This window comes from Felis catus, chromosome B4, assembly GCF_018350175.1.
Source record: "Felis catus isolate Fca126 chromosome B4, F.catus_Fca126_mat1.0, whole genome shotgun sequence".
NCBI lineage: Eukaryota > Metazoa > Chordata > Mammalia > Carnivora > Felidae > Felis > Felis catus.
In genome coordinates this window covers 54,176,784-54,196,486 of record NC_058374.1, presented here as the reverse complement: position 1 = coordinate 54,196,486, position 19,703 = coordinate 54,176,784, and the positions used below count along the sequence as shown (strand labels likewise).

Here is a 19,703-nt window from a genome sequence, read left to right as displayed (position 1 = left end):
AAGAGAGGTAATTTACAGATGCCAATAAATGTATTACTTTGCTTACCTTTCCTCAGTAATGTTTATAGATAGCGTTCTCCATACCCTTGACAAAATCTTATCTGTCCTTTCCTATTCCCTTTCATGGTAATTATTTTATTGACAGAGAAATGCAATTTGAAATATCAGCTTACCCTTATGTGGAGTGAAGTCTCTTCCTTTCTTCTCCTTTCAAAAATGGATATGGATTTCAAACTGTGGCTTTCTAGAGATGATACTGTCAACATGGATAGCTTTGATGATGGGAATTTTAGAGACTTAGGTAGGACAAGGTGGTTGCACTTGGTGAGGCACTGTCCATATAAAATAATGTAGGCACTGACATTTCTTCTACTTACAAGGCAGACTAGAGAGAAACAGATATGGAAAGAAAAGTTTTCAAAATATACATTACTACATAGAAAACTATTAACAAATTGAGGGAAAGTTTTTAAAACTTTTATAATTCTTGAGCTCATCATAGAGGTTTTTCTTATGCATAATAAGATCAGGGAAAATATTGATTACTGAATTTAAGATGTATGATATGAGAACTTCCTCATGTGTTTGGTTCTTTTGACCCTTTACACCATAGTTATCAAGGACCTGTTCCTCAGAATGAGGCCTCCCCAATTAGTTTCTTTATCCTTAAACTTCATTCTAAGACATGTGGATAAATTTTTCATTGAATTATTTACTCCTCAAAGCAAGTGTTATTTCTAAAACTCAGTGGAGAAGTGGGTATCTACTCTTTTTTACTTCTAAGGAGAGAAAAACAAACAGATCTCTGGGTTGATTATATTGACCAATACAAAGTTATATCTAAACAATGAGTTATAAAACATATATATATCTGAATTTGACTTTTGCTTCTCTTTTCTGACATAGGAAAATATTATAATATTCTCTGGAGCAGGAATGGAGGGAAAGACCAGAGGTGCCACATCTAAGACTAGATAATAACACACAGAGTCTTTAACATCTCTCAGAACTATCCTTCAATCCCTTCTACTCACTTCTCTTCTGCTGTTCTCTTTAACCGTTGGGGTTCCACAGATACCTGTTTGTGTATTTGTCGACATTGTAAAACAGAGTCCTTCTTCAAGGCAAGAATTGTGTCTTATTCATTTATTGTTTCATGCATCCCTAGTACCAGTTCTAGTATTTGGAATACGTTTTCTAAAAGAAATGCTAGATAGTAAATGATTGAATGAAGATAAGATATTGTTCATGCTTAATTGAAATACTCATTTCAATATCAATTTTTTCCTAGGAAATCTTTTGTTGATTATCTTTGTGAGTTATTTTGGAACCAAATTACATAGACCTATACTGATTGGTGTTGGATGTGTGGTTATGGGTCTAGGGTGTTTCTTACAATCTCTACCTCATTTCCTCATGGAGCGGTAAGTACTCAAGTTTCTGATTATTTCATAGATTCAACTTTGGCTGTATGGAATGAAACTTGAAATTTCCTTTCTAGGAGTAAAGTTTCCTAAAAGCACAGAACACTGCAATGGGAACTGGAAGATGCAGATTCCATTCCACTGGTCCACTGTGCTCTTGGCTGCCTCGCTTCATTTATATAGTCACATTTTGTCCATATATGAAATAGAGATTTGAGATTTTATGGAGTGAAGTCTGATGAAATGATTTTTAGGACCAGGCAAAATTATCATATTGCACAAAGAGTTGTCCCCTGCCCCTTCACCATTGTCCATATTACTGGTTTTGAAGAGAAGTTACTTGCAATTCTTTTAGTTCTTTCTTCTTCAATTTGCCTCCATAGTTCTAAGTAAATATTTAACCTTTTAGTTTTTAATACTTTCATGTTATGTCATATATGTTGATATCTTACTATAAAATTATATTCACTATTTCCATGTGGACGATTATGTAAGTATCTTTCACCACTGAACCATGCTATTATTTTCTTTTAATATTTTTCATTTTTATTGGACTTCATAATTGCTCCTTTTTTATTTGATTAATTTTCTTTTTATCTCTCACTAATCATCAGCAAATTCTCCACTGGCAGGACAACATCTCAAAATACTCATACATATCACAAGTTTTCATTTTTGCCTTAGAGATACCTCTATGTCACCAATTCTCCATTTTCAGTCTGAACTGGAATCTCCTTAGGCTTGGTGCATGGCTCCTTCCTTGAAATTTTTCCTCACCATTATCCTTGGGAATTTGCTTTGCCTCTTTCCTGTATTCAGTTAACTTAGATCCTGGATATCATATCTTCTACTTTTTTACTCACTCCTTTTTTTGGAAAACATAATCTAATAGGTTTCTGAGAAAATGTGTAAGAGACATAAAAATTTGAAGACCTTGAACATTTGGAATTCTACTCTCACACCTGATTAATATTCTGGCTGATATAAAATTCTAGGTTGGAAATATTTTCCTACGGATTTTGAAGACATTGTTCCAATGTTTTCTAGTTTACAGTAGTACTGTTGAGAATCTTGTGCCACTCTAATCCCCATGACCAGTTCCTTTTCTCTGGGAGCTATTGGGATTTTCTTTTAAGCTACAGAGTCTGGATTCATGATAATTGTCTTAGTATAAATCCTTTTCCTCCATCATGCTAGGTGTATTCAATCTGGGCATTTGGAGAATTTGTATTGTTTCTTTGATAATATGCCCCCTCCCCATTTTCTCTTTCTAGAACTTCTACTGCTTGAATTCTCATATCCTGTTATATATTTCTCATCATTTTCTCCAATTTTCTATCTTCTTGTCTTTTTGTTACTTTTTGGGAGATTTCTTTATCTTCTAAAGCACTGAATTAATTTCTAACTTTTGCTATTCCATTTTTAATTCCCAAAGACTCTTTTGTTCTTTGTATCTTTTGAAGGAATATTTTGTTCTTCTTTCAAGAATATGATGTCTTTTTCCAACTAAATTTGTTCATCTATCTTCTTTGTCTCTGCCTTCTGTGAGTGTATAATTTTTATTTGTTTCTGTCTTTACTATTATAGGCTTTCCTCATATATCTGGTGGTTCTTGGTTATCTATACATATTTAAGAGAGAGGAATAACACAAGCTACCTGGAACTTCTGTGTATGTATGTAAGACTCAATTAATGGAAAATTTCTTTGTAGGGTGATTGTACATGGCCTGGCTGTGTATTAAGTGACTCATAACTGCCCATAAACTATCTTAGGCAGGGATTCTCCAATCCGTTTTCCAGGAGGTAGAAACTTGGTTTCCAGCACATGGGAGTGGAAATCTCACTTTTCAGTATATGGATTTTTTAAACCTAATATCCCCGTTTTTAGTATATCTTCCCTATCCTCAGTGTGTTTATTCAGACTCTAGAGTCAAAAGCCATATTCCGTTGAAATGACAGAGGATGTCTAAAACGGCTTAACTGCTCCTTATACATACTTGAAAGCAATCCCCTTTTTGGACCATGCATCCTCTCACCTTTAGAAGTATCTTCTTTCTTGACTGAAGCTTTCCAGGGATGTGTGGCATGTGTTCAGTTGCTCTCGTACAGGCAATTACTTAGTTTTATGTTTCTCATATCTACTAATTCAGTGATCATTCATTTATCTACTTTTCCATTTTCAAAATCCTACTAAACTCTCTCTTCTTGTCAGATCTTCCCTTTTCTTTATCCTCATGGCATTATGTCTTTTCCTTTTCTATTTTAAAATCCAGTTACTGCCATTTTGCTGATGTTTTGGGAATGAACGGACATGTGATGTGTTATTGGGTTTTAAGTCAATAATCTAAATGAAAAAGATATTTTAGCTCTCAGATATTTCTGAAGGGATCAGAGGCATCAAGACAAAGAATATCTACTGTTCTTTTATTTCCTATCATATCCTATCCTGTTCAAGACAATGTTGAGTAATATTCAGCAATTTTGTTATTTCTTTCTATACTCTGCCAAAGGTATTATTATTTATTTTGTCTGAAGCTTCCATGTCTCATGGGACCATGGGTGTGGAAACAGAAGCCTTAGTCCACAGTTCACAGCCAAACTCTATGGGTATGACTGGGCAGTGTTTCTAAGGGGAAGGTATTTTAACCATTTTTATTATGTTCTGTAACATATTAATTAGGACTCTTGGCGACATCCAAGTATAACACTCTTGAGCTCATTTGAAACTCAGAAAGGCAAGTTTTCTTTTGGCTTTCTCTTATCTAATAGAAATATAGAAACCAATCCAGTGTAATTTCTAACAAAGAGAGACTTAGCTGGACATATTTCCTCCATTGCTGCAGCATATAATTTACTTTCTGAGAAAGGGCATGTGGATCTTCTGGTAATATGCCTAAGATAAATGGTCACAGTTTATTAACACTTTTGTTTTCGTGAGAAGAGAAAAAGTCATTAAATTGTGCTGTCACAGTGTTTAAGATTCTTCTAAGGTCTCTCATGATGGGTAAATGCTTTGTTTCTTTTAGAGGGTTAATGAACAGATGAAAGAATTATTGTTTGGATTCTCAGAAAGTGAGAGTATATTTCTTATTAGGAAACCTTAGAGAATCCAAAGTTAGAGAACTGCTTTATTGTGCTGTTTTTTTCTCTCCCCAAAGCCTTTATCTTCTTAATTATGCTTTGTTGAATCCATTATTTTTCTTGGTTCTTGTTTCTTATCACACAGTAATTAGTTCCAGGAAATGATCACCTAAAAACCACCAAAGGTCGATGTCAGATGATTTAGAAGGTAGATCACCACATACAGATAATTGAAAGCTAGCTATCAAGGGATTGTACATTGAGAGTGAGTGGCAAGTTCTTTTCAATAATATTAACTTATGATGATTAGGTGGCAAAGACAAAAAGATACTTTCTTTTCTGGATTTGGATGTTGTGTCCTAAGTGAAGCAGGAGTTAATAATCTGCACAATGCTCACATTGTCATCGTTGGCTCCTTAACATCAACATGTTTTCCCTGTGTTCATACAGATATGAATATGAATCTACAGTTTCAGTTTCAGGCAATTTGTCCTCAAACAGTTTCTTGTGTATGGAAAATGGAACCCAGATTATCAGACCAACAGAAGATCCATCAGGTTGTCCACTTCATTGTATTCCTTTCTGTTCAGTGAATTTGTAATTGAACACTTTCTGCTGGGGAGCTTTGAATGTTATTAAGTTTGGTTAAGTAAGCAAGTAAATGAACAAAACATATTTTATTTTTTTCAGGGATTTTGGAGGAGATCGTGGAGGGGATTAGAAATGGCTTATATCCATTGGCTTATATCCATCCAATAACATTATAAAATGTTATTTCTCTTATATTTGAATATATTTAATAACAATGCCTTATCTATTCTTTGAAATGGTTATTTAAAAATAAGCCGAAGACATCCATTCAAGGACCACTTAGAGTTAATTCGACAGAGGAAAACACGTTAGAAAGATGGATTTATGCTGATGATTTGTAAATGAATAATAGAGATAGAAACAAAAAGATTTGTGTTATATCACTGATCTTCTATAGCAGAGAAAGGAAGCAAGTATGCTCTAACTCTGATTTACTCTATTCTCTTTCTGCTGAACTAGGAACTTGTCTTTCTGCCCTACTTCTTCCTCCCTACCAGAGATACTACTTTACAGTCTGACACAATAGTGGTGCTTCTTCTGGCTTCCTGCAATCCCAGGCACCAACATGCCAGCTTCTGCTCCTTCATATGCTAAGAGACAAACAAACAAAACCAAAACAGTGACATCAAGAGTGGCCTATATACTCTTCTTTTGCCAAAGACTGACTAGGTCCTATTTTCTATTTTTTTCTTTAAATATGCATTGTAGTGGATAAATAAAAATTCTTTGATCACCAGATATTTTATATTTTGCCCTGTGGTAGGCCTAGAGTTTGAGTATGACCTCTAGATACAACTTGCTATTCTCACCACAGGAAAAAAATTATGAATACCCAGAAATTGACATTATGATTTTTCTGGACTAGGAATGACTGAGAGATAGACATATAGATAGATATATAGATAGATATTTCCAGGCCCAGCTGTGCTCAGGACCCTCACATCTTTGGGTACCCAGCCAGATTATAGAAGATGAAAATAAGTTGTCATTTACTTTCCTGAACATGACCCTACAGAGTGTCCTCCTGGCTTGGTAGCTATTTTGGCTTAGAAAAGAATTGGCTGTTTTCAGACATGTGCTTATCTTCATCCCTTTCAATAACCTTCAGCCTAATCTTTATTATTCTACTAAGCAGTGCTGCTCCAAGGATTGGGGTGGATTTCTTTGTTAAAAGATTATTTGGCGGTTACAGTAAACAGTAGGTTCTATAGAGAAAATGTGATTACTACCAGTTAAATATTTTTAGTTTCTGTGAAGTGGTTAGAGCTGTAGAGAATTAAAACTTCAGTGAGATTATTATTTTTTTTTTAACGTTTATTTATTTTTGAGACAGAGAGAGACACAGCAAGAATGGGGGAGGGGCAGAGAGAGAGGGAGACACAGAATTGGAAGCAGGCTCCAGGCTCTGAGCCATCAGCCCAGAGCCCGACGCAGGGCTCAAACTCGCGGACCGCGAGATCGTGACCTGAGCTGAAGTCGGACGCTTAACCGACTGAGCCACCCAGGCGCCCCAAGATTATTATTTAAATCATATAGTATCAGTTCTAGGGAGAGATATTTGTAGGTTTATTTTCTCTTCCCAAAGTTAGTGTAGAAATCGGACAGCTCTCATAGTAGCTAACTGGGTCTAGTAGCTAGTGGCAAACTGTTTCTTTGGAGGGAAAACTAGTTCTGGTTTTTAGTGTTTGTCAATTTCCGTCAAATACTGCCATCAAACTGCCAATATGTTGTCACTAAATACTAAACTGAAGAGAGATGTGTATACTACTCATCTCTCCCAACCCAGTAGTAACTGGCTCCAACATACCATTTATATTTGCCATACCTAAGTACACTGTCAGAAAATGCAACTGGAATGGCCCAATGATTCACTGCTGACATAGTAATACAAGTAATTGAGAAGATGCCATGTCACATAAGAACTGTGAAATGTTTAACAAAAATTTAGAATTAAGTATTACTAATACTTTACTACCAAACCATGAATACAATGTATCTTTTTTCTTTTAATACAGAGTGTGTGAAAGAAGTTAAATCATTAATGTGGATGTATGTACTAATAGGCAATATTATACGTGGAATTGGTGAAACTCCCATCATGCCTTTGGGTATTTCCTACATAGAAGATTTTGCCAAATCTGAAAACTCTCCTTTATATATTGGTGAGTTTGAAAATCTGCCTTAGCCTCCTTTCAGGAAAGTAAGTTTCTTAAGGGTGGATATCAGTTATTTGGAGTCAGTGATTTCCAGAATGACGAGCAAAGTACCTCAGCACAGCTGGCCATCAATGAAAGTTTGCTGAATGGAGCAATTACATGCTAACTCCAAATAAGCCACTTTGCTAATTCTGCTTCTTTCTATTGAAAATACTACTAATCTAGTGCCCCAGGAGTTCTCTTTGATTCTTCCATTTCTTTGGCACCATTCTACATTAAATATCTTAAGTGATTTACCAATATTTTCTTTAAAATGTCCCTTATTATTCAAAACCTTTCTTACAATTTTCATTACCTCTATTTTTTGTTCAGGTCTTCATTACTCCATCTGTAGATTATTATAACATCTCCATTGGTCATTTTATTGCTAGGATTTTTAATATCAATTTATTATCAATGTTTTTGCAGTACAATTTTCTCAAACATTGTTTTGATTATGTCTTCTCTACCAGTTTATATAGCATACTGGCTTTTTATTTACTATCTCTGATCTCTCCACTTATTACAGCTCTGTACTCTATTTAGTTTATTTAGTTTTTTGTATAGTTTCTCTTCATCACAGTCTCTCTATGCTAGTCAGATTTTTCACATTCTTCACAAATCTCTGGTTCATATTCTTTGTTGTGTTTCTGAAAATTTTCTTTTCTAAAATTGATCAGTGTCATCTCTGACAATAACCAATTTAAGATCTACCCTCTTAGGTTGTCTTCCAATCTCCTAAATATTCTTCATTTATTATGAATAAATTATTTATATTTTTTAGTTATTCCATCTGTTGTTAGCATAAAAGCATAACTTTTAGTACAGGAACAATTTTGCCATTACTGTAGACATATCTTTTAAGAACTGGCAATGTCAAAGAAGGTCAAAGAAGACAGGAACAGAGTTACACATAATTGGAAAAGATAAAAATATTTACAGATCCTTTACCCCAATGAACCTTTGGCACTTTTTGATGATGCACTGATTTTGCAATAACTTTTTTCAATGTTTTTCTTTTTGGTACTTTCAAATCCCTTCACATACTTATCTTGAAAGAATACAAATGCTTGCCTGCAATAAATTAATGAATACCTTTTTATATGTATTTCTTTATTCAATAAATACTAGGATGTATATTATATAGAAATAACTGTGATAATATCTATATGTTCTAAGGTCAATAAGACAGTCCATATAAGGTTTAGTATATAAATAGCTACATAATTATAAATCAATCAAATTTGATAAATATCTCTGTGTAGTTAATTTTTTTTAAATAGACTTCAAAATTAAATAAATTTGTGTGTGCATGTAATTAAATAACTATAAATCAGTTACCTATACAATTGAGGAAAATACTTCCATGTATGGCTCTGAAGTTTAGAAGAGAACATAAAATCTAGAAATGAATTTTGAGAATCATATATAGAGAAAATAAATTAAGAGGGAGAAATGAGTTTTCCAAAGGAAGCCATATATATAGTGAGAAATCCTACATTAAAATACTAGAGAAAACTTTTAGTTAGTGAGTAGAATATAAAGAAGAAAAAGCAGGGGCACTTGGGTGGCTCAGTTGGCTAAGTGTCCGACTTCAGCTTAGGTAATGATCTCAGGGTCCATGAGTTCAAGCTCTGCATCAGGCTGTTTGCTGACAGCTCAGAGCCTGGAGCCTCCTCTGGATTCTGTGTCTCCCTCTCTCTCTGACCCTCTCCTGCTCACACTCTGCCTCTCTCTCTCTCTCTCTCTCTCTCTCTCTCTCTCTCATATAAATAAACATTAAAATTTTTTTTAAAAAAAAGAAAGAAGAAAAAGCAAAGGAGTGGTCACATGGGGAGAAAGTAAAACAATAAAGGGATAGTTTTATAAAAGTATTAGGAGGAAATGTCAAAAGAGGAGCTAGCAAGCAATGTCAAATAACATGAAGACTAGGAGGATGGAGACCAGAAAAGGACACTGAATTAGTGACAGAAATAACACTGGTCTTGCCTGCAAGTGCTTTGAGAACAATGTGGAAGGATTTGGGTAGATTCAGTGAGTGGTGAGGCCATAAGTGTAGAGTGTAGTGAAAAGAAAGAAAGCAAGGTAGATGTGAGATAGTATAACCAGAGGGTAGGAGAGATTGAACAAACACAAATAAAGACATGTTTAATTGAGCAATATCTCTGAGAAGATAGAAGGGGATGATGTCAAGAAATGTGGTGTGTATACTGGGTGGGCTACCCTATGGAACGGTGGAGAAGGCAGAGACACTGGTGGAGACATATTTTGAAGTAAGGAGGAACAAAGTTGAAGAAGGTCATGTCTTGGTTTTCAGGAGCTGCGAGAGCTCAGCCTTGATTCTGAATTGTAGATATGCTAAGAGCTAATTGATGATGAAATTCCAGATGAGTAAGCAGTCGTAAGTAAGTAAGTCGTAAGTCGTAAGTAAGAGGGGACTGATGAGTATGGAAGATAATGTGGAGAGTAAGAAAGGAGATCATGATGAAAGTGAAGAGAAGGATCAGTGACAGTGAGGACACAGCCAGAGGAGGCTTCAAGTTGGAGACGTGAGAGTAAAGCTTTCCTGAGGAATATGCCACAAGAAATATACAGGGTGTTACTTTAGAATTCCTCCAAAAATGTGCCTATAGAAAGCAGTAAAAGAATCTTGCTCTGTATTGTGGCTTTGTCAACAGCACGATCCCAGCCTATGCTGCCACAGCAGATTTTACCTGCAATTCATCATGAAAGAGAATTTAGAGGCCTAGAGAATGCAGTTTTACATTTTGAGGCTCTTTTTTTCCACATTTACAGAACAAACTTGTTACTTATATGTACACTAAGCTTCATTTTCTTACAAACTGAAAGTTTAAGGCAAACATATCTGAGGCAAAAACAAGTCAGGCTCTAGACTTATGGAATTAGGACTCTTTATGGGGGTATATAACTATATTATAACTTTATATTTTCATTTATTTTTAGGGTTTGTAGAAACAGGAGCTATCATTGGCCCTTTGTTTGGACTTTCATTAGCATCATTCTGTGCCAATGTTTATGTTGACACTGGATCTGTGAACACAGGTAATTCAATACGATTATTTACAGTATCAATAGTAACAGAAAGTAACGTCAGTTGTTATCACAGTTAGTTGTTGCCTTATTTGACCCTTGGTTAGGTAAATTGATTCCACTTTTCAGGTTCACAAATTGAAGTGAAAGAGTTTAAAGAATTTTGGAAATATTTCAAACCAGTGATCAGGAAAATAAGTTAAAATGCTGACCTTCAGACTCAAAATCCAGGGCTCTTTCTATGGCACCACAATCACGTTTCTTATTTTCAAGAGATTTAAAGACATAGGTCTGAGATGCTGGAGAGGATGTGGAGAACAGGACCCTCTTGCACTGTTGGTGGGAATGCAAATTGGTGCAGCCACTCTGGAAAGCAGTGTGGAGGTTCCTCAGAAAATTAAAAATAGACCTACCCTATGACCCAGCAATAGCACTGCTAGGAATTTACCCAAGTGATACAGGAGTACTGATGCATAGGGGCACTTGTACCCCAATGTTTATAGAAGCACTCTCAACAATAGCCAAATTATGGAAAGAGCCTAAATGTCCATCAACTGATGAATGGATAAAGAAATTGTGGTTTATATACACAATGGAGTACTACGTGGCAATGAGAAAGAATGAAACATGGCCCTTTGTAGCAATATGGATGGAACTGGAGAGTGTGATGCTAAGTGAAATAAGCCATACAGAGAAAGACAGATACCATATGGTTTCACTCTTATGTGGATCTTGAGAAACTTAACAGAAACCCATGGAGGAGGGGAAGGAAAAAAAAAAGAGGTTAGAGTGGGAGAGAGCCAAAGCATAAGAGACTCTTAAAAACTGAGAACAAATTATAAAAAAAAAAAAAAAAAAAAAACAAAAACTGAGAACAAACTGAGGGTTGGTGGGGGGTGGGAGGGAGGGAAGGGTGGGTGATGGGTATTGAGGAGGGCACCTTTTGGGATGAGCACTGGGTGTTGTATGGAAACCAATTTGACAATAAATTTCACATATTGAAAAAAAATAAAATAAAAACTTACTGTTTATATATTCATAAAAAATAAAAAAATAAAGATATAGGTATGAATTTATTTTAATCAAATAATCATTTGTTTATAATTAAATAGAGCTTGTAGTTTTTTAATAAGTATCTACTAATAAGTTCCTTATAGGATAGGCCAGATAAGCAAAATAATTTATTGCTAGACAATACTGTAATACCACATATTGTCAGAAAAATGTTATGAATGTCTAAATTGCATACAAATTCTGAACTTGAATAAAACCTGAGAACTGTAATATTAAGAATTTTCTACAGTTCATGAAGGAAATAGTGACAAGCTAACAAAAATGTGTATATTTCTTTACAGATGATCTGACCATAACTCCCACTGATACTCGTTGGGTTGGTGCATGGTGGTTTGGCTTTTTGATTTGTGCAGGAGTGAATGTGCTCACTGCCATTCCGTTTTTCTTTTTGCCCAAATGGCTTCCAAAGGAAGGACTAAAGAGTAATGCAGACATCATTAAAAATGACAAAGAAGAGAAACAAAGAGAAGAGGTCAAGAAGAAAAAGGATGGAATCACTAAAGGTAAATATAAATACTATATAATTTATTTTTTATTTTATACATATGTGTCTGTATTTCAGTCTAACACTATAACATGCCAGGCTGCATTAAGACAATTTGTCATTAATAGTGAGTAGTCAATAATGTTTAACTAGTCTGAGTCTTTCTGTGCTACCACATGGAAATAAGTGATATAATTTCAAGACAAATTACCTGTGGTCAGCATTTATATAAAATTTTGTATCAATTCAGGCACTAAATAAATAAATCCCCATTTGCCTTTAAAAAAATATATTTTATACAGAACATAAGTCTAATTTAAAAAAAAAAAAGAAATTCAAACTGAGAACAAAAGGAGGAAAAAATATACACTATTTCAAAGTGTATACTTCTGAAACAAAAACTGTTAGCTTAACTTGAGCTTCCTGGAAGTTAAGGCATAAAAAGAATACATGAAAGGTCATATAATTCTCTATATTTGATACAGAGAGGAATAATAGTTCTTAAAGAGAAACTGTTCTCAAGTAACACATTGCAATTAAAGAAAAACATTCTCATACGACGTATGATACAGTAATACTGAACCACATAGTAGTTCTTTTCCAGCAAGTGCAAGTGCATATTTCATAGAACAGGTTTTTTATTTTTATTTTTGGATAATCTTCAATAAAAACTCAAAGAATAATTTACAGAAAGTGTTTCTGTGGGAAACTAAGCTAAGGTAGTCTAAGTATTTAGTGTTCAAGAACACTGATTCTCAAACTTGGCCATATATTGGAATTACTTGGGAAATTAGAAAAAAATATTGATGCCTAAAATTCTGTAGTATTCCCAGGTGTGATTTAATTAGTATGAGTTATCACCTGGGCCTTGGAATTCTTAAAGATTGTTCATTTACAAGATGAAGAGAAACTCAGTTTACTTATCTGTAAAATGAGGTAATAATAGTACTTTTAATTTTTTTTTTCAACGTTTATTTATTTTTGGGACAGAGAGAGACAGAGCATGAACAGGGGAGGGGCAGAGAGAGAGGGAGACACAGAATCGGAAATAGGCTCCAGGCTCTGAGCCATCAGCCCAGAGGCTGACGCGGGGCTCGAACTCACGGACCGCGAGATCGTGACCTGGCTGAAGTCGGACGCTTAACCGACTGCGCCACCCAGGCGCCCCAATAATAGTACTTTTAATATAGAGTTGTTGTGTGAGGGTAAAAGGAGTTCTGGCACATATTACTGTTATTACTGCTAATAGTATTAGTGTCATTACTGTTGATGTTGCTACTTCTACTATCACCCATAAATTATAATACCAATTTGCACAGAACTTTTATTAACAATTACACATTAACTTAAGCTAGTATTAAACATAATACTTCTTAGATCATTAGGAGTCAATTCAGAACCTTTAAATTTTCAGAGTGATCATGATTAACAATTCTTTTTGAAAGGTTGATGTGGACTCATAGAGCATTTTAACATAGAATATTGTTTGTGATCTGCAAGGTCCATTTTCAAAACTAGGAAAGAGGTGAGCTTAGTATGAGAGACATAGAAAGGAAATTTGAACTACTGAGACTCATTTACTAGGACAGAGATGTCAACAAACACATACAACTTAAAAAGCTCCAAAGTGCTCTGAACACAACTCTCTCACCCACCATGTACTTTATTCATATTTGTGATATGAATTCTACAGCTAAAATAGTTTTCTTTGCATCGAGTTGTTCTTCCTTCTCTCCCAATTTTTTTGTTCTTTGGATTTTGACAGTTTATTGAGAAAAAAATACACAATAAGGAAGAAAATCAAGACAAAAAAACATGAAGATAGGAAAAGTGAAAAGTAACTGTACATGAGACTTTGATCCCAAAAAGGTGGCAGGGCAACCCAGACAGGGGAAAGTTTGGGTTATATCATTTACATAACCCTTAGTATGTTGTTCCAAATGAATCAAGATCTCAGAGAGTGGGACCTGGGCATTTGTATCTTAAAAGATCCCCAGGTGATTTCATTGCGTACCCAGTATGAACCACTGGCAGGACCAAAACTGTTGTTCTGAGGAAGAAGAAAAATACCCGGTACTTGATAAAATTATATCCCATGAATACCCACATATATCTTCATTTTGAATGTTGAGGAATGATAATATCAATATTTGAGTGTGAACTTTATCAAGTTGACCTCCTTCTAAACTTTAAAGAACAGAACAAGCATCCTTCATTCTAGATGATCTCTAGAGAAGAGAGGATATTCAGAGAAGGAAAAAGAGAAGGAAAAAAAAGGAGATGGTGTGAATGCAGACAATATTTTCCCCAAGACACAATAGTAACTTAATGATGGCAAAACCGTTGTGTTCTGAGCCCTACCCAGCCAACTGCATTATTGACTTGCAGAAGGTACCAAAATGATATAGCTTTAGCTTTCAAGAGGTACAAACAAAACAAAACACACATTTAAAAAACAGTATGAGCATTATAAATAGAAAAATGTAATTTGGAAGGGAAGTTGATGTTTTAGAAAAAGTAAATCTTAAAATGCAACGCCAAGCTAGTATAATACTGCTGTCATTCTTTCATTTCAGATTTTTTGCCATTCATGAAAAGTCTTTTATGCAACCCAGTTTACATGCTTTTCATACTAATAAGTATTATACAGTTCAATGCATTTGTTAATATGTTCACCTTCATGCCCAAATATCTGGAACAGCAACATGGAAAATCAGCTTCAGATGTAATCTTTCTAATTGGTATGTTTATTCTCCTCTGTATTAGTAGCCCCACTTGTTTTTTTTTTAACCATGAAATGGTGAACAGTGTGATGATGTGTCTAGGAGACTCCTAAATTGAAATACACTGAGATGTTTCTGTCTCTGGTACATTTCCCCCTTCCATTCTTCTGGGAAATCAACAAAGGGAAGGAAGGAAAGAAGCCAGGAAATCCTGGCTTTTTTTCTTCTGCTCTCTCTCCAATCAGAATGCAAATTCAAAATATTTGTGGAATTCTTGGGGAATGTACAAATTAGAGACAGTTTTTAGGTAGGCAAGGCATTAATATACAAAGGAAACCGATGCTAATTCATCAGGAGTTTGTTTTACTTTTTTAGCTCCAGTTTATGTATTCTGTCTCTCCTTAGTTCCCTGGCCCTCTGGTGGTGTCTTTGCAGCACAGGCATTCTTATTTTCCTGTGACCACATTAACTTCAGTGGTATTCCTCCACCTTGGGTTTCTCCTGATATCTTTTGATTGATCTGAAAAGTGAATTTCTTAGACTACCTGGATCCACGTCACATAGAGTGCTTGTTAGAAGTTCAGATACCTGGCACCCACCTCAGACATACTAAATTAGACAATCTGGTGTGGGACTCTGGAATGGATTTTTAAACACTCTCCCAAGTAGATGTGATGTGCTTCTGTGAGAGACCCTGACATTAAGAATGCCATCAAGGGCTGTCTTTTTCTTGTTTTTTTTCTTTTCTTTTTTTAGGGAGAGGGACATGAAATGTAAATACACTTGACAATCACAGGCTCAGCAAAGTAACCTTCTAAGGTACCTTGAATGAAGTCAAATTCTTAACAACTAGAGTTGGTACAAACAATGGCAAAATCATATTAATCATAAACTACTGGTTAACTTTGAATTGCCACTCCTGCCTAAATCATTAGAAAAGAGATATAGATCATGATCCCTGCATATAAGAAATTTACAACCTACTACAATAAATTAAATGAAGGACAGTGATAAGAGTCTTAATATACTTTGACACTGTGGAGCATTTAAAAATCTCTCTGTATGTAATATGTAAATAAGTGGAGATAATAATCAATCAGCTTTCTTCACTGTGAGTTGGACCTAGATGGTTTCTTATGTAAGACATATTAGATACCATATTTGTTCTTTTGCTAAATCACTTTGTAAACAACATTTTACTTACATTTATAGGTATTTATAACTTACCTCCAGTATGCATTGGATATATAGCTGGTGGTTTAATTATGAAGAAATTCAAGATTACTGTCAAACAAGCTGCCCACATAGCATGTTGGTTATCTTTAACTGAATATCTTCTTCATTTTTTGTGTTTTCTCATGATCTGTGATAATTCTTCAGTTGCTGGCATAACCACCACTTATAATGGGTATGTTGTTTTCTAATGAATGTCATACTTTTAGAACAGTTAATGACATATTTTATTCAATGATTACCCAATGACCAGATCATTTGCTAATTGGAATTGATAGCAATAATCCATGGTCTTTCTCTTTCCTCCATCTGTCAGTTATAAGCCTATCCCTCCAGGCTAACAGGGTTAGTTAGTTTATGAGTGCACATGTATGTGTGTGGGCTTGTTTTCGGATATCCTCATAGACATTAAAGTGGATATCAAAGAAACTGCCAATAGTTTTAGGTTGCATTAGGGTATGTTGTTCATATATTTTATACTCTCATAAATGGGTAAAATTAAGAATTAACTATACAATCTTAATCACCTTTATATGTTTCCACAATGGGCTTAAATCCAGCATAACTGAATCCGAATACATGATATTTTAATTCATACGTAAATTCATACATTTGTGTAATTATGTCTCTATCATTGAATAGTTTTAGATTTATATTTGAGGATAGTCTGAATTTATAGGAAGGTTATGCATACTGATATCATCTCTTGTATTTTGAAAATACATATCCTAACAGGTGTGAGGTGATATCTCATTGTGGCTTTCATTTCTATTTCTCTTATAACTGGTGATATTAAGCATCTTTTCATTTACTTATTGGCCATTTGTATGTCTTCTTTGAAAAATTTTCTATTTAATTCCTCTGCCCATTTTAACACTTGATCTTATCCAAAAGACCAAGAAGCAATCTTCTGCCTATTTTAAAATCAGATTGGTGTTTTTTGTTATTGTTGTTATTGAGTTTTATTAGTTTTTATATATTTTGGATATTAATCCCTATCAGATATATGATTTGTAAATATTTACTCGCATTCCATAGGCTGCCTTTTCACCTTGTTCATGATTTCCTTACTGTCCAGAAGCTTTTTAGTGTGATGTAGTTCCGCTTGTTTATTTTTGTTTTTGTTACTTGTGCTTTTTGGTGTCCAATCCAAAAAATCACTGTCAAGGAGTTCACCCACAATGTTTTATTCTAGGAATTTTATGGTTCTGGGTCTTAAATTTAAGTCTTTAATCCATTTGAGTTTATTTTTGTGTATATAAGTTAGGGATCTGCTTTAATTCTTTTGCATATGGCTGCCTAGTTTCCCAACATCATTTCTGAAGCGAGTATCCTTTCCCCACAGTAAATTCTTAGCTTGTTTGTTGTAAATTAATTCACCATATATGCATGGTTTATTTCTGCATTCTTTATTCTGTTCCTTAATCTTTGTGACCCTTTTTTATGTTAATACCAAACTGTTTTTAATACTATTACTTTGTAAAATAGTTTGAAATCAGGACGTGTGATATCTCCAGCTTTGCTCTTTCTCAAGATTGCTTTGGCTATTTTTTTTGTGATTCCATACAAGTTTTAGAATCGTTTTCTATGTCTATGAAAATGCCACTGGAATCTGTATAGGGACTGCACTAAATCTGTAGATTACTTTGGGTAGTATGAACATTTTAGCAATAATAATTCTTCCAATGCATGGGCATGGAATAAATATCTTTCTATTTATTTATGGCCTATTTTGTCTTTAACAGTGTCTTATAGTTTTCAATGTAGAGATTCTCACATCCTTGGTTAAATTTATTCCTTAAGTATTTTATTCTTTTCATTCAATTATTGGATTGTTTTCTTTTTTCTTTTAATAGTTTGTTTTTACTGTATAGAAACAGAACGGATTTTTGTATACTGATTTCCCATCCTTTAACTTTACTAAATTAATTTATTAGTTCTTGCCATATTTTGATGGAGTTCTTAGGGTTTTCTATATATATCATGTCACCTACAAATAGAGATAATTTCACTTCTTCATTTCTGATTTGAATGCTTTTTATTTCTTTATCTCACCTAATAGCTCTGACTAGAATTTCTTGAATAAAAGTGGACAGGATGGACATTCTTATGTTGTTCCTGATCTTAAAGGAAAGCTCCCAGCTTCCCATCATTGAGTATGTTGTTAGCTATGGACTTGTCATAAATGGCCTTTGCTATGTTGTTAAATTTCTTCCATATGTAATTTGTTAAGAGTTTTTATCGTGAACGGATGTTGAATTTTGTCAACAAAATAGATGCTTTCTCTGCATCTATTGAGATGATCATATGATTTTTATCCTTCAATTTGTTAATGTGATGTATCACATTGATTGGTTTATGTATGTAGAAACATTCTTGTATCCCTGGAATAAAACCCACTTGATCATGGCATATGATCTTTAGAATGTGTTGTTGAATTTATTTTACCAGTATTTTATTGATAATTTTTTGCATTTATATTCATCAGGGATATTGTCCCATAGTTTTCTTGTAGTGGCTGCATCTGACTTTAGTATATATGATTCTGGCCTCATAAATGAGTTTGGGGATGTTTCTCTTCTTCAATTTTTGGAAGAATTTCAGAAGAATTGGTGTTAATTCTTCAGATGTTTGATAGAATTCACTAGTGAAACCAACTAATTCTGGGCTTTTCTTAGTTGGGAGGTTTGTGATTATGATTTAATCTCCTTGCCAGTAATTGATCTATTCAGATTTTCTATTTCTTCATGATTGATCTTGGTATGATATGTATTCTAGAAATTTACTCATTTCTTCTAAGTTGTCCAATTTATTGTTGTATAATTAATAGTTTTGTCTTATGATTGTTCATATTTACGTGGTGTTGGTTGTAATATTTCCTCCTTAATTTATAATTTTATTTATCTAGTTTTACTCTCTTTGTGTTTTTCTATTTCCTTGATATGTAAAGTTAGCTTGTTCATTTGGGGTCTTTTTTTCTTCTTAATTTATGTGTTCATACTATAAACTTTCTTTTTAGAATTCCTTTTGTTGCATCCTAGAAATTTTGGTATGTTATGGTTCCATTTATTTGTGTCAGAATATTTTTTTATTCCCTTTTGATTTCTTCTATGATCCAGTGGTCATTTAGGAGTGTGTTGTTTAATTTCCATATATTTGTGAATTTTCCAGATTTCCTTCTTTTAATTGATTTCTAGTTTCCTATCATTGTGGTCAGAACAAATACTTGATATAATTTCTATTTTCTTGAATTTCTTGAAAATCGTTTTGTGGACTAACACATGATATATCCGAGAAAATGTTTGTGTGCTTTTAAAAAGAATGTGCATTCTGTTGCTATTGGATAGAATATGTTGGATTTGTATATGTCTTGTAGGTGTCTATTGTATCGTTCAAATCTGCTATTTGCTTATTGATTCTCATCTAGGTGATCTATCCATTGTTGATAGTATGGTATCAAAGCCTCTATTATTGTATTGCTGTTTATTTCACCTTTTAGTTATGCTAATATTTGTTTTATATACTTGGGTACTGCAATATTGGGTACATAAGTATTTACAATTGTTATATCTTCTTGATGAATGAATTTCCTTCGTGATTTGATAACTTTTTGTGGCAGTATGCCTTCACAACTTTAGCATAATCTTTTATGTATTACTATAGTTCTTTCCTTTGTATGAGGCTTACATTAAAGTATATTTATAGCATCCTATTTTATGTTAACAACTTGACTTTGATAGCATATGGAAAATATATTTGCATTTCTCCCCACTCACATTTTAGGTTAACATTAAAATTTACATCATTATTACATGGTGTATCTAATAATGTATTATTCTAATTATGG

At 34.0% G+C, this 19,703-nt stretch overlaps 2 protein-coding genes across 13 annotated transcripts in view; one reads left to right on the top strand and one right to left on the bottom strand.

Moving 5' to 3' along the window:
- The window catches only part of SLCO1A2 (solute carrier organic anion transporter family member 1A2), a 125,789-nt gene that overhangs the window by 81,498 nt on the left and 24,588 nt on the right, over nt 1-19,703 (top strand). For 4 of the 11 annotated variants that reach the window (XM_045061490.1, XM_045061489.1, XM_045061495.1 and 1 more), the window contains 8 exons: nt 1,292-1,424; nt 3,012-3,098; nt 4,956-5,062; nt 7,112-7,258; nt 10,256-10,354; nt 11,698-11,919; nt 14,477-14,641; nt 15,836-16,031. In XM_045061490.1, the coding sequence (XP_044917425.1) occupies nt 1,292-1,424; nt 3,012-3,098; nt 4,956-5,062; nt 7,112-7,258; nt 10,256-10,354; nt 11,698-11,919; nt 14,477-14,641; nt 15,836-16,031 (1,156 nt within the window). Of the gene's footprint in view, nt 1-1,291; nt 1,425-3,011; nt 3,099-4,951; nt 5,063-5,555; nt 5,766-7,111; nt 7,259-10,255; nt 10,355-11,697; nt 11,920-14,476; nt 14,642-15,835; nt 16,032-19,703 lie in introns of those variants that run through there. The other 7 variants (XM_045061496.1, XM_045061493.1, XM_045061498.1 and 4 more) reach the window with 5 other exon arrangements.
- The window catches only part of IAPP (islet amyloid polypeptide), a 96,062-nt gene that overhangs the window by 65,585 nt on the left and 10,774 nt on the right, over nt 1-19,703 (bottom strand). For both annotated transcript variants that reach the window (XM_045060767.1, XM_019833865.2), the window contains one exon: nt 174-385. The gene's annotated coding sequence lies outside the window, so the exon portion shown is untranslated. The remainder of the gene's footprint in view (nt 1-173; nt 386-19,703) is intronic.